Source organism: Oryx dammah, unplaced genomic scaffold (genome assembly GCF_014754425.2).
Source record: "Oryx dammah isolate SB20612 unplaced genomic scaffold, SCBI_Odam_1.1 HiC_scaffold_16, whole genome shotgun sequence".
NCBI classification, from domain to species: domain Eukaryota; kingdom Metazoa; phylum Chordata; class Mammalia; order Artiodactyla; family Bovidae; genus Oryx; species Oryx dammah.
The window spans coordinates 44,924,873-44,937,998 of record NW_024070200.1 but is presented as its reverse complement, the minus strand read 5'-3'; the positions used below and the strand labels follow the sequence as shown (position 1 = coordinate 44,937,998).

Genomic DNA, 13,126 nt, shown 5'->3' with positions numbered 1-13,126 from the left:
TATTGATTCCAACTGCTCATTATCTCTCATTCTTTTTATTTCCATTTTCACCAGACAAGGTCCCTCAAACTCTAGGTTCCTTCTTCTTCTAACAAATTGTTCAGAACTATTGTCTAAAAACTCTGCCTTTTATTTCTCCATTCAGACACCTCCTACAATGCCCTCAGTGACTGTTAGGGATAAATCCAAAGTCCTTCACAATCTGGCTGCCACCTCTCCTTCACCTCTCACCTTCCTCCATTTCTTTAACACATTCTATCTTAAGCCACATAAGATTGATAAGCTCACAGCCTATACCTGTGTATATACTCTCGTCTCTGCCTAGGACACCCTGCTGTCTCATTTCCACACATCTGGCACTCATCATTTAACACCCAACTCTTAATCTACATCTTCTACAACACTTTCCTGGGACCCAGGGAAACTTAAAGATTTTCACATAGTTCTGTAGATGGGATATCTTTATTCATCTTACATATCTTTTTCATCCGTCTGCCTTTGAAGCCTATATTCTTGGTTGTCTCAGATTCCTGGTCCCTGGGGCATTCAATCATGAAAGTTGCTCAGTCATGTCTGACTCTTTGCAACCCCATGGGCTATATAGTCCATGGAATTCTCTAGGCCAGAATACTGGAGTGGGTAGCCATTCCCTTCTCCAGGGGATCTTCTCAACCCAGGGATCAAGCCCAGGTCTCCCACATTGTAGGCAGATTCTTTACCAGCTGAGCCACAGAGAAGCCCAAGAATACTGGAGTGGGTAGCCTATCCCTTCTCCAGCAGATTTTTCTGACCCAGGAATCAAACCAGGTCTCCTGCATTGCAGGTGGATTCTTTACCAACTGAGCTATCAGGGAAGCCCACAATCAATCATAGCAGTGCTCAGCAAATGACTGTGAGGATGCAGGGCTGAGGCAACAGGCATATTCAAATCAGAAGAAGCTTCTACAAGTCTCTTTATTTAAGTCCACAAATAAGGGCATTTCCATCCTACATACCTGCTTATCAGTAAGCTGAAACTGTCTTATTGATAAGATAGTATACGTGTGTGTGTGCTTTCGTGCAATTGTGTGCTAGTACATATTTTACAACAGGGTTCATGGAGAAAAGGGCCCTGATTGTAACATTTGCCAATTTCTGTGGTGTAAATACTCCCATCATGGCTGATGTCAAGCTGTTATTGGAATATCACTGACTACACAGTAGGATGAGATCACGATTAGTTCTCAAAAGCCAGTATGAACTGGCTCTAACACGTGTTGGAGTACTCTTTTCATAAGTCATAAATAAAACATCTATTGAAAACTGGAAACCATGTTTGGAAATTCATGTATCCTGGGCATATCTTGAGCTGTACTTTGTAAAATGTCTCATGTATAGAGACCACTTCCTTTTTATTTAGCATATGGGCAGATTTCAAGAATTGAAAGAATTGGCAGGTATAGGTAGTTGAACACAGGAGGTGAACCCAGAGATGATCACAGGTGTTGGAAAGACAATGCTACATTGACAGAGACAGGAAGTAGGTGGGGAAGCTGGATGGGATGAGGGTGTCCCTTGGCTTGAGGATCTATCCTACTTGAAGAGCTAAGGATAAGGTATCAAAGAGAACATCAGAAACTGTGCCCAGAAACAGAAAATCACCTATAGAAGTCAGAGAAGTCAGAGAAGAATTCACATTACAGAGTCATCTCTGGAGGGTAAATGTAGTAATAAAAATCAAAGGGTCAAACATTGAGCTTTTTGAAGATTTGGAAGAAGACACACCAATACAAAACATGCAGTAAGGCAAATAGGAAAAATAAAAAACACCAAGGAATATCCTGAAGGAGAATGATGAAAGTGGATGAAATGGCCAAATGCTCCATCGAAGCACAGAGAACAAAGAATGAGGAAAGGCTACTGGATTTCAGGCAGCGGGAGGGGCCACAAGACAACTTTTGGAATGACTGCCTCATAGAAGAGTCACTGTTCCTTTTTTGTAGCTACAAAAGCAGCATAAGAGTTGAGGCTCCTTTCCACATAAAACTTGGTTCAGATCTAAGGAAATCAGGGAAAAGGAATGATACAATGAACGAACAAAGCCCAAATATGCCATGAACAGAGTGAGTGAATTACAGCTGCAGCCTGAGAGGCTTGGCGTGGTGAAAAATGGAAATTCTGGCGTGGCTTTTTGGTCTTTCTGGGACCAGGGGTAGTGGCCAGTTCCAACGGGGAAGGGACACATCCAGAACCATGAAATGGATGGCTGCCCGGAATGAGCCATCCCATGGCAGAGGGATGAGTCTGGCAGAAAGCTTTAGGGAGGGTGGCAATTTGGCATCAGGATCTCTGCTGAAACAAGGTAACTCAGAAATGAGAGAAAATATTTAATATCAACAGAAAAGCTGAACCATACAGGAAAATACAAACTGCAGGGCAACACATGTGCCTGACTGGACCCAAGTCTGAACACCAGCTCTGCCCAGCTGTGACATGGGCACACCTGCTCCTCCTCCAGATGCAGGTTTCCTGGAGATGTGGCCCTGGCTGGGTGCAGGCAGATGTCTTGATTGGGCTTGGGCTGACCTCTTGGAGTGCGCACAAGGTTGCTCTTGCCTCATGATGGCCGCCTAGGAAACTGATCTGCCTCTGGTCCAATCCAGCTCACGTGGATAACCTCCTTTGTCTCCTTTTCTTCCTCCCAACAAAATCCATCCCAGTGAATGATTTTTCCTGTCCTGTTAGCTAGCCTGAGTTTTTCTACAGATCACGACTCCAACACACTTTAACATATCTCCTGTCTTTGCAAAGACACTTGAGGAAAGAATGTTTACCTGCTCAGAGGTCTGCAGGGCCCAAGGACCTGTCAGCGATCTCATGGCCACTGACTGCAAGGACACTATCAGCCAGATGAGAACACCATATGGGTGCTCAGGAAGTAGCTTCCCATTAAAATGCAATAAAAAAAAAAAGCTGGGTCATTATGAGTTAGAGCTGAGAAATGCTGTATGATTTTAGAGACTAGAAGACTTCAAAGAGGAGGGAAGCTCAGAGCTGGGCCTGGGGTTTTGAGGGTATCAACAAGAGCAAAGACACAAGGCAAGCCTGAGTCAACAGAGTGATGGATGTTCATTTAGTGAAAGATAACCAGCGACTGCAAATTCCATCATTCACAGAGAGAAGGAACAGTAGAGGACAGTGAGAGTGTCACCCCGTCTCTCCTTTCTAAAAGGCCCGTGGGAAGAGTTTGTTCCAATAAACAAGATGGAACTGTGAAGGCCTCTGCTTTCTTGGAGAAAAGAAGAGATGAGGAGGGCACATCCAGATACAGGGGCCTGCTTTCTATGCCACCACTGCTCATACCTTGTCTTTCCTTTTTCCTGCCTCTTCCTCTTGGGTTAGGGCAGCATGTGCCCAAAGACATTACTGCCCAGAACAATCCCTACTGTGGACACACTGAAGGATGTGAAGAACACACTGAAGGTTCAAGAACTCTCCCAAGGAGAAGGGGTAGGTGAGGAAATGCTTCCCCAAGGGTACTGTGCCTGACAGCACGTGGGGAGTCTCATTCAAATGCAGATTCTGATTCCTTAGGTCTGTGTGGGACTTGAGATCATCATCTCTTCCAAGATTCCAGCTTCCAAAGAGATCCCTGTGAGGTTGGGGTTGACATATACACACTATTATATATAAAACAGACAACTAATGAGAACTTACTGCATAGCATAGGGAACTCTACTCAGTGCTCCGTGGTGACCTACATGGGAAGGAAAACCAAAAAAACAGAGGGGATATGTGTACTCGTATGGCTGATTCACATTGCGGTATAGCAGAAATCAACACAACATTATAAAGCAACTATACTCCAATAAAAATTTTAAAAAGAATAAGCAAGACTGGAAGAGCTGGAATAACAAGAAAGGGGGCTGGGATGTGAGTTCCAGCCATTCAAGGAAAGCCCCAGAAGGAATTGAAAGTTGATTTTTCAGGCAACAAGACCTTTAGGAGGTGACTTGATAGACGGACTGGTGGGAATACTATGAGGTGTTAAGATAGTTTGGAGAGGGGGAAGATGGTACAGAGGCAGGGAATAAGGTGGGCAGGTAATACATAAAACAGAACCCTTGCAATAAGGCCAAAAGTCAAGGATTCTATTTCTGCTTCACAGCCTATTTTAGCTATTTGGGTTTAATTTCTCCCTCTTGAAAAATGGGTATTGCTACTAGACTATATTAAGTCCTGCTGCTATTGCTGCTGCTAAGTTGCTTCAGTCGTGTCCAACTCTGTGAGACCCCATAGATGGCAGCCCACCAGGCTCTGCCATCCCTGGGATTCTCCAGGCAAGAACACTGGAGTGGGTTGCCATTTCCTTCTCCAGTGCAGGAAAGTGAAAAGTGAAAGTGAAGTCGCTTAGTTGTGTCAGAGTAGTAGCGACCCCATGGACTGCAGCCCACCAGGCTCCTCCATCCATGGGATTTTCCAGGCAGGAGTACTGGAGTGGGGTGCCATTGCCTTCTCCGGTATTAAGTCCTAAATATGCACTAAAATGTTAGTTTGGAATTCTGCTTATTGCAATTAATGTGAGCTTGAGAGGATAAACAGTAAATTCAGCAGTGGTATCAATGGAATACAGAGGAAGTAAAGGCATGAAACATTTTCAGAAAGTTGAAATGACAGGGTTTAATAAAATTCTATATAAGAAGACATAAGGCAGAGAAGAACAAAACTGATTTTGAGTTAATCCTGGGATACAATGACTTTGGTTCTCTCAAAAGACAGAAGTCATGGGATTTGGTGTAGGAGAAATATGATGAGTACAGATTAAGTAATACTGAGTAAACACTGAAAATGAATCATTATGGGTGGGTCTGGAGCAGAGCACTCACACAACCCGGAGAGTAAATGTGTCCTGAAATTCTGTGTCCTGGACATTCCACTCACATCAAAGGAGCCCCAGCTCTCATCTGAGGGAGGACATACCAAAAGGCTGAAAGGGAGGAGGAGCAGAAAAGAAGGGGCTGTAAAGTTGGGATGGCCCTTACCTTGGACCAGTCTCCCACAGTCCAGTGTGGAGGACAGTCTGTCCTGGCACAGGACTTACGGGATGAGGCCTTGGGTCCTTGGCACAGTTCCTCGGAGAGATTCAAGAAGCTGCCATCCGTTAAGAGCTGCCGACAGGTGACCCTGCGATTCTGCGCTCCCCCTCCGCAGGTCCTGGAACACTGGGAGGACACAAGGAAGTGAGTCCACGGGCTCAGCCCTCTTCGGTTTAGTGAAACACAGGGCTCTTACGATCATAAGCCTGGCAGCCATACCTGCTGCCACTCTTCAATATGCCAGCTAGGAGGGCAGTCAAACTGGTTGCATGCTTGTAAGGCATGGGGTTTCTCATCTCTGCATTCCTCAGGTGGGGAGGGGGACTCCCCAGGATGCAGGCAGTACACTTCTCGAGTCTGGATGCCAACACCACAGGTAGCTGAGCAGGGTCCCCAAGAGCCCATGTGCCACCTGTACCAAAACAACAAGTGGGCAAAATTCACTGTCCAGTGGACTCAGTGGGACACCCAGAGCATGGACAACTGCACGCTGCTCTCTGGACTTCCAGCCTCCACCCTCCATATCCACAGCATCAATAAATGCAATTAGAGTGCAGAAATACAATGTTTAAAGGCAAGACATGTCAGAAAAGTGCTTAAAGATTTCACCTGTCTAGGAAAGTCTGGAGTGAAAGAGAAGCAGATTTCTCTCCATCCTAGCCTACCACTATATATCATTAATAAAATCTTGGTTTTGTTTTGCATAGAGCCCCAAAGCAAGGATGATTTATACAAGGTGTCAAAAGAAATTTTAAATGCTTAAAAGCACACTTCAGGAAATTTTTAGGGCACCTGGATTCATTATTTGGAATATCCCTAAGAAAATTCTTTTATGTTAGGATTGGATTTACAGCACATATATATACATAATGTGATTCCTTTCCAATAAGATCTTGGAAAAATCAGGTTTTCTCATGAAACATCTGCAAAAATGAAAAACCAGGGCAGTTGCTTTGGGTACATATTTCCAAGTTGCCTTCAAAAATGATTCTCTCAATTCACACTTTCGCCAGAAGTAGAGAGAGCCTGGCTTCTACAGCCATACAACCGCTGGACCGTATCATTTGAAAAAGGCTCTGCCCATCTGATGGGTGAAAAATTGTATACAATGATTATTTTAAAACTTGTAGATATTTAATTATTAGTAACCATGAATCTTACCCCAGCTGTAAAATATTTTTCTAAGCTCCTGGCTTATCAAAAAGACAAACTTTAACAAGAATATAGAGAATTTAATAATATATTTGAAAATTTTGATGAAACAGATACGCTATTAGGCAACTACAAAAAGTTCTTTTGAAGAAAAGAACTAGATTGTGCTAAGTTTATGATTAAGTTCCTACAAGTTTCTAAGAAACAAATGAATTCTTATGTTACTTAAAATGTTCAAAGGTAAAAAAGAGGATTAAAATGTAAAGAAAACATTTGATTATAATCTATGATTATATATTTTTAATTTTAAAAAGAGAGAAATAGAAATTCTAAGTAACAAGCATATTAATCAAAGGATTAAAATAATACACAGTATGAACACTCATTTGGAAGGACTGATGTTGAAGCTGAGGCTCCAATACTTTGATCACTTGATGTGAAGAGTCTACTCATTGGAAAAGACCCTGATATGCTGGGAAAGACGAAAGGCAAAGAAGAAGAGGGTGACAGAGGATGAAACGGTTAGATAGTATCACCGACTCAATGGTCATGAATTTGAGCAATCTCCAGGAGATAGTGAAGGACAAGGGAGCCTGGTGTGCTGCAGTCTATGGGATCGCCAAGAGTCAGACTCGACTTAGTGAGTGAACAACCGCAGCAACACACACTGTGAACTGAACATTTGTATCCTTCTCCAAACTCCCAAGATTCCAAGAATACTTATTTTATTTTCCAAATTGTTCTTATATTTTAATTTCTTCTGTAATGAATTCACCTTTCATTTGGCGAATCTATGAACTGTCTTCATTAGCATTCGATTTTTTCGTATGCTTTGGAATGTCATTTTGCAGGCTCAACAGGAAGGGGTTTTCTCTTCCTCCACCTCCTTTAATCCTTTTCTCTGTCTCTTAACCCTTTCCGTCTACAGTTTGGTTTGCTTCCACCGAGCCCTCTGGGGTATCCAGGCTAGAACCAGGTCCATGTGGATACTGTGGCCTAGAAGCACTATGAAGACACTGACGACCCAGCCACTGAGCCAACAGGTAAGCCCGGGCTGGAGCTGCTCCCAGGGCTCTATTGTGTCTGTCCTTCATCTTCACAGGTGAGTAGCTTCAGCTAAACAAAGGCTTCTGGTTGTGGTCAGCAGCAGCTTTTCTTCACAAAGAAGTAAGGAATATGGGTCCTTTTCCATGAATTAAAAGAAAGATGCTCAGTCTCTGTTACCCAGAGGATCTGAACTCTCACTGACCCCAAATGCTGTGGGGCTAAAGACCAGAAGAACCATAGGTCCAGTTCCACTCACCACTTCCCTCTTCTGTTCCTTTCCCAGCCTATGTAGTTATTTTCACCGTTTCCTGGGTGTGATGTTTCCCTTTTTTATACTGTAGCTATCACTGATCTGTATTTGGAGCAGAATGTGAAATTAAAACATGATCTGAATTGGAAGTATATTTGTTAATTCATTAATTAATTAGGCTACTAATATATAAAGTTCCAGTAGCTTTAGGGGTGAGGAAAATCACCAATAGTAGATACTCTGACAACAATCAGACCACACAGCTAAAAATTAGAAGGCTTTTGTTGCACTATTAAAACAACTCAGCTTAACTATGTAATTTATTAGGAGCAACTTTGGGATGGTCAGTCTTTCAAGAAAGTATATAACTACTAGAATTGATCAGTGACATAAGGGACTGGAAGGGGAACCATTCTTATTCAGGAAACAGATAACAATTTCTTATTAAGAGACAATGAACACAGCATTTTTTGTTTTAATTCAAGACCTGGGTAACAAGTTGGTACAGAAACATTTTAATCTTGGCTTTTGTCTCCCCACCTCCCTGTCTAGCCATGTTGAGTCCTGTCACAGAAGAAGAAGGCTCTTCTTGGACTAGTGGAACCATTATGTAACCCTGCCCATTTCTCTCTCCTGGAAAAAGCAAACTCCATAAATAGCAGACACTCAGCAGTTAAAGGACAGACCAAAGGGAGTAACCCCAGAAGAGCAAATAAACATACAACGCCCCACCTTGGAGAGTTCAGGCTAATACATCAAACACATTTGCCTCTGGGTAAATAAAGATCTACTGACTGTCCAACCCAATCTCACTGGTAAGTTTCACCCTGGGGTGATATTTTACTGCTATTGCCCTTGGAGTCAGTAAATATTTGTATGGAAAGTATTGTGCAACACCCTGTTCCTGTTATTCCTACGCCACTGGTTTCTAGAACCTAAAACATTTTTGTAAACTTACCTTTATTTTGGCATCAACTCTTTGTCTCTGCTGGTTTTTTTCCAAAATAACTCTCAACCTTCAAAAACTTTATTAAACTTGCAACTTTGAAATGAGGAATAGTATTTCTCTTCACATAAAAACAGACCCTTAATTTTGCAAAGTGGCCAAGATATATTGTGTGCTGTATTATTCCCAGCTTGAAAGCTCTGTGGGCAAGACTGCTGAGGCAGATTATGTACAAGACCCCTGGCCAAGGCTGAGTGATGAGGAACCTGCTCGTGGGCTAGTGCATGAATAAACCAGCATGCTCCCTTATGTAGCATAAAGGGACAGTTTCTAGATCTGAAGTCAGATCTTGCCCCAATTTGGTGAGCAAAGGAAGGATGGCACTGCAAACCAAGCTCAGCCCTGCCTTGGCCTCCTAGGCAGGTCAAGCAGAGGCTGGTAGTCTTATAACTAAAACAAACCCTGAGCATTTCAAAGGACTCATGAGTAGACATGAGGATAACTGCAAAAATACTAGGCAGAGTACTGCAGATGTGAGTGAAAAATGCAACCTGAAGCATGACTCAACAATGAAAGACTAGAGCTGAAAAGGACCTTGGTGATGATAAAGTCTAACACCTCTCATCAACATTCAGATGAAGAAAGTGGGCCCTAAGAGCCAAGGGACATGTCTGAAGTGTCCTGATCGAGGCAGAACTGGCCTCTACTCCATGTTCCAGATCCATTTCCACTTCTCTCTGCACTGTTAAGACACATCCCTATCATGTGTCCAAGGTTAGGATCCCATCTTGCACTGTTGACTTCATATACCAGGGAGCAGAGAGCAGCTGATCACTTTTATGGGAGAGTACCAGCTTATTTCATGGATAAGGGCTCCAGGCAGAGGGTCAAGACCCAGAGGCATGAATGAGCAGGAGCATGGGTCAAAGTGAATAATTCAGTGTGGCTGCTGGGCAAGTTCAGGTTCCTCTGAGTGTGTGTGAGTGAGCATGTGTGTGTGTGTGTGCGCGCACTGTGATAAGGTGAGAGAAGTGATGACAGGGAATGTGGTTCAAGAACCTAAAACCAGGGTCACCAAGGACTTTATCTGCTCTCATGGATTGAACTGCTTTCTTCAAAATGAAGCTGAAGTCCTAACCACGAGAACTCAAATGTGAACTTATTTGGAAATAGCATCTTTGCAGATGATAGAATTAGGCTGAGGTCATCAGATGTTGGGCTCTAATTCAATAGAAGCAGTGACCTTATAAAAGGGGAAATTTCAATGCAGAGACCTACAGAAGGAAGATGCTACGAAAACACACAGGGGATTTCCCTGGTGGTCCAGGAGTTTGGCCAAGACTCCACACTCCCAATGCAGAGGGCCCGGGTTCTATCCCTGGTCAAGGAACTAGGTCCCACATGCCACAACTAAGAACTGGTACAGCCAAATAAATAACTAAATATTATAAAAATAAAACACACAGGGAATGCCATCCACAAGCTGCTGCTGCTGCTGCTAAGTCGCATCAGTCATGTCTGACTCTGTGTGACCCCATAGACGGCAGCCAGCCAGGCTCCGCCATCCCTGGGATTCTCCAGGCAAGAACACTGGAGTGGGTTGCTATTTCCTTCTCCAGTGCATGAAAGTGAAAAGTGAGAGTGAAGTTGCTCAGTCACATCCGACTCTTCGTGACCCCAGGGACTGTAGCCTACCAGGCTCCTCCGTCCATGTCTATGGGATTTTCCAGGCAAGAGTACCAGAGTGGGTTGCCATTGCCTTCTCCCATCCACAAGCTAAGGATGCTCAAGCTACCAGAAGTTAGGAGAGGCGCACAGAACAGGTTTTCCCTCAGAGCTGTCAGTAGGAACCAACCTTGATTAAGGGTTTCTAGACTCCCCATATGTGAGACAATGAACTTCTGTTGTTTAAGCCACTCAGCTTATAAAACTTTGTTATGGAAGCCCAAGGGAACTCATACATATGGCAAAGTAAAGACTGTGGCTTTTCCACAGGGAAAAGGAAGTCACTGGAGGGTTTTCTGTGGGCGTTCACACAGCCATTCTCCAATTTAGAATACAGTTTCACAGTCATAGGTGTACATATGGATCAGAGCAGGAAACACTATAGGCAGGACTCAAATTTTATGATAAATGGTCAGGGACATATCTAGTTTGGACTCAATCCAAGGATGCTTTCAGATTCACATGCAGGCAGGCTTTAAATGGGCGACACTCAGATGAATTATGGCAGGCTAGCTATTTTGGTTAAGGTAATTAATTAAAAATTTATAATTGATTTCAATATCTCTACCTTTGTTCTCCCCATCTCAGGGTTTGAGCAGTCTCTTTTAAGTGTATATATTTTTTTTTTTTTGGCCATGCAGTGCAGCATGTTGGGAATCTTGGTTCCCCAACCAGGAATCAAACACACATCCCCTGCATTGGAAGCTCAGAGTCTTAATCATTGGACCACCAGGGAAGTCCCTAAATGTAAATTTGATTTATCAAATGCTCCAATGGCTTCCCAGCAACTCTCAGGATCAAGTCCAAATGCCTGCAATGGTCCTACTATGTCTGGTCTTGTGTCTGGTCTGGTCTCTCATCTCCGGGCTTCCTTTCTGTCTAGTTTCTTGAACACACCAATTTCTTCCTTTCCTTGGGACCTCTATATATACTGTTCCTATACCTAGAACACTCCTTCCTCTATGCTTCCCCTGGCCAATTTTCACTCCTCTTTTACATATCAGCTTACATAGAACCCTCAGGGAGGCCTAATCTGAATGCCTGCACCCAATCCTCAGTCCAAACCAATCTACATTAGGTCCTTATACAACTCTTGTTCTTGAGACTTTTTCTGTTTCTTTATAGCATGTATTATAATCTAAGTAATATACTTATTTATGTTTGTTTAACTCTTCCTCCTACCCCATGCCAAGACTCAAGTTGAAAGAACCAGATTAAAAACCTTGTAGAGCATGATTCCAATTTCTTGGGACAACAGGTTGAGACATTAAACTATGCTTCTCACCTCCTGCATTTCCCCTTGTCCTTCACCCTGGTCAGATGGGTAGTTTCCATCTCACAGAGCCTCACCAGAGGGATGTGGTGGGGGTGGGGGGAGAACAGAAACCAGCTCTCCAAAAATAGCTAAATCATTGCTTCTGATATTAGATTAAGACAAAACTGAGAAACCTAAGATGAGTAATTTGGATTCTTAAGGTTTTCAATTCTTAACATGAGTACTATTTCCCCTGAGATAAAGGGGATGTTCCAAATGGACCGATCTCAGCATCACCTCCCATATACTTGATGTTCTTGGAGCGCTCCGGATAGACTTGCTGATAAAGTGAGCATCCTGACTCCCAGTTAGATCAAACCTTCTAATACTCCTACTGTGTTGTGTCTTCTGCCATTTTCTACTAGTATTCTGGTGCAGATGATTCTGGAATTCAGTAGACCTGGGGGCGGAAGTGGGAGGTCTAGGGAAGATTTCCCTATGCTGTTTCTGGGCCTTGCTCACCAAAGTAACTGTGTAGGTCTTTACTGCCTTGTCTCAGTTGAGTATAGCATGATGGCTTTAACGTAAGTCAAGAAGTTTCCTTGGGACTTCCCTAGTGGTCCAGTGGTTAAGAATCCTCCTTGCAATGCAGGGGATGCAGGTTTGATCCCTGGTCAGAGAACTAAGATTCCACATGCCTCAAGCAACTAAGCTCACACAGCAACCACTGGGGCCTTGCACCACAACTAAAGAGTCCATGTGCCACAGTGAAAGATCCCATGTGCCACAACTAAGACCCTATGCAACCAAATAAAGATATATATATATATGTCTTTAAAGAAGGAGTTTCCCTTATTTACTTAGCTGACAATCTAAGTCAGAAATATAGTAATGGATATAAAATGCTATGCCTGGTTCCTTGTAGATGTGGTCTCCCCAAGGATGAAGCTGGCCTCCTCCAAGACTGAGCAGGTTAGAGACCAAGACCCACAAAGAAAGGACCCGTCTGCAGGACAGAGAAACATGGATCTCCAGGATGCCTCACTCACCGGATCCTCCCCACCAGCACCCTGAGACCACCAAGACAGGACTTTCTTCCTCACAGCCAACACATCTCATGGAATCAAAATCAGAAAGATCAAGAGACTTCAAGAAGCACAAATTATTTCCTGAATAACCATAAAAATCTATCTTTACTCCTGGATGTAACAGACATAATAAATGTCCTCAATTGCTTACGATCCCAGACGTAATTAAACTGACTTTTAGTGAATGCAGGTACCTAATTAAATGGGTGATACAATTAATAAGAGGCAGAAAGAGAATCTGGCAATGAGGAAGAGAGGAGGTGATTGGGAATGAGCTTTCAATTTTGGCTTTAAATATATCACAGAAGAAGGGTCAAGATTATACAGGTAAAGGATAGAGAAGAGAAAAAACTGGGGGGCTGGATTTTGGAATGTCTTGTGAGAAACTAGTGATGCTGAGTTATAATCCTCTGGAGCTAACAATAGCCAGGGACAGAGAAACATGAGGAAAATCTATGCTTCCTTCTGATAAAAATCCCCAGCTGATTTTTATAAGGACTTAAGAGAGGAAGCAGATTAATTTTTAAGGTCAACCTTTCAGGCCAAGGAGACCAAAAATAAGCCAACATTGCCCACTCTTTGGGGACT

The 13,126-nt window shown here is 43.1% G+C and overlaps 1 protein-coding gene across 1 annotated transcript in view; it reads right to left on the bottom strand.

Annotated features, from left to right (window-relative positions):
* The window catches only part of LOC120875344 (ADAMTS-like protein 3), a 70,107-nt gene that overhangs the window by 56,000 nt on the left and 981 nt on the right, over window positions 1–13,126 (bottom strand). Inside the window, exons 2-3 of the mRNA XM_040257111.1 lie at window positions 5,295–5,487; window positions 5,022–5,201 (exon numbers count right to left, since the gene is read on the bottom strand). Of these exons, the coding sequence (XP_040113045.1) occupies window positions 5,022–5,201; window positions 5,295–5,487 (373 nt within the window). The remainder of the gene's footprint in view (window positions 1–5,021; window positions 5,202–5,294; window positions 5,488–13,126) is intronic.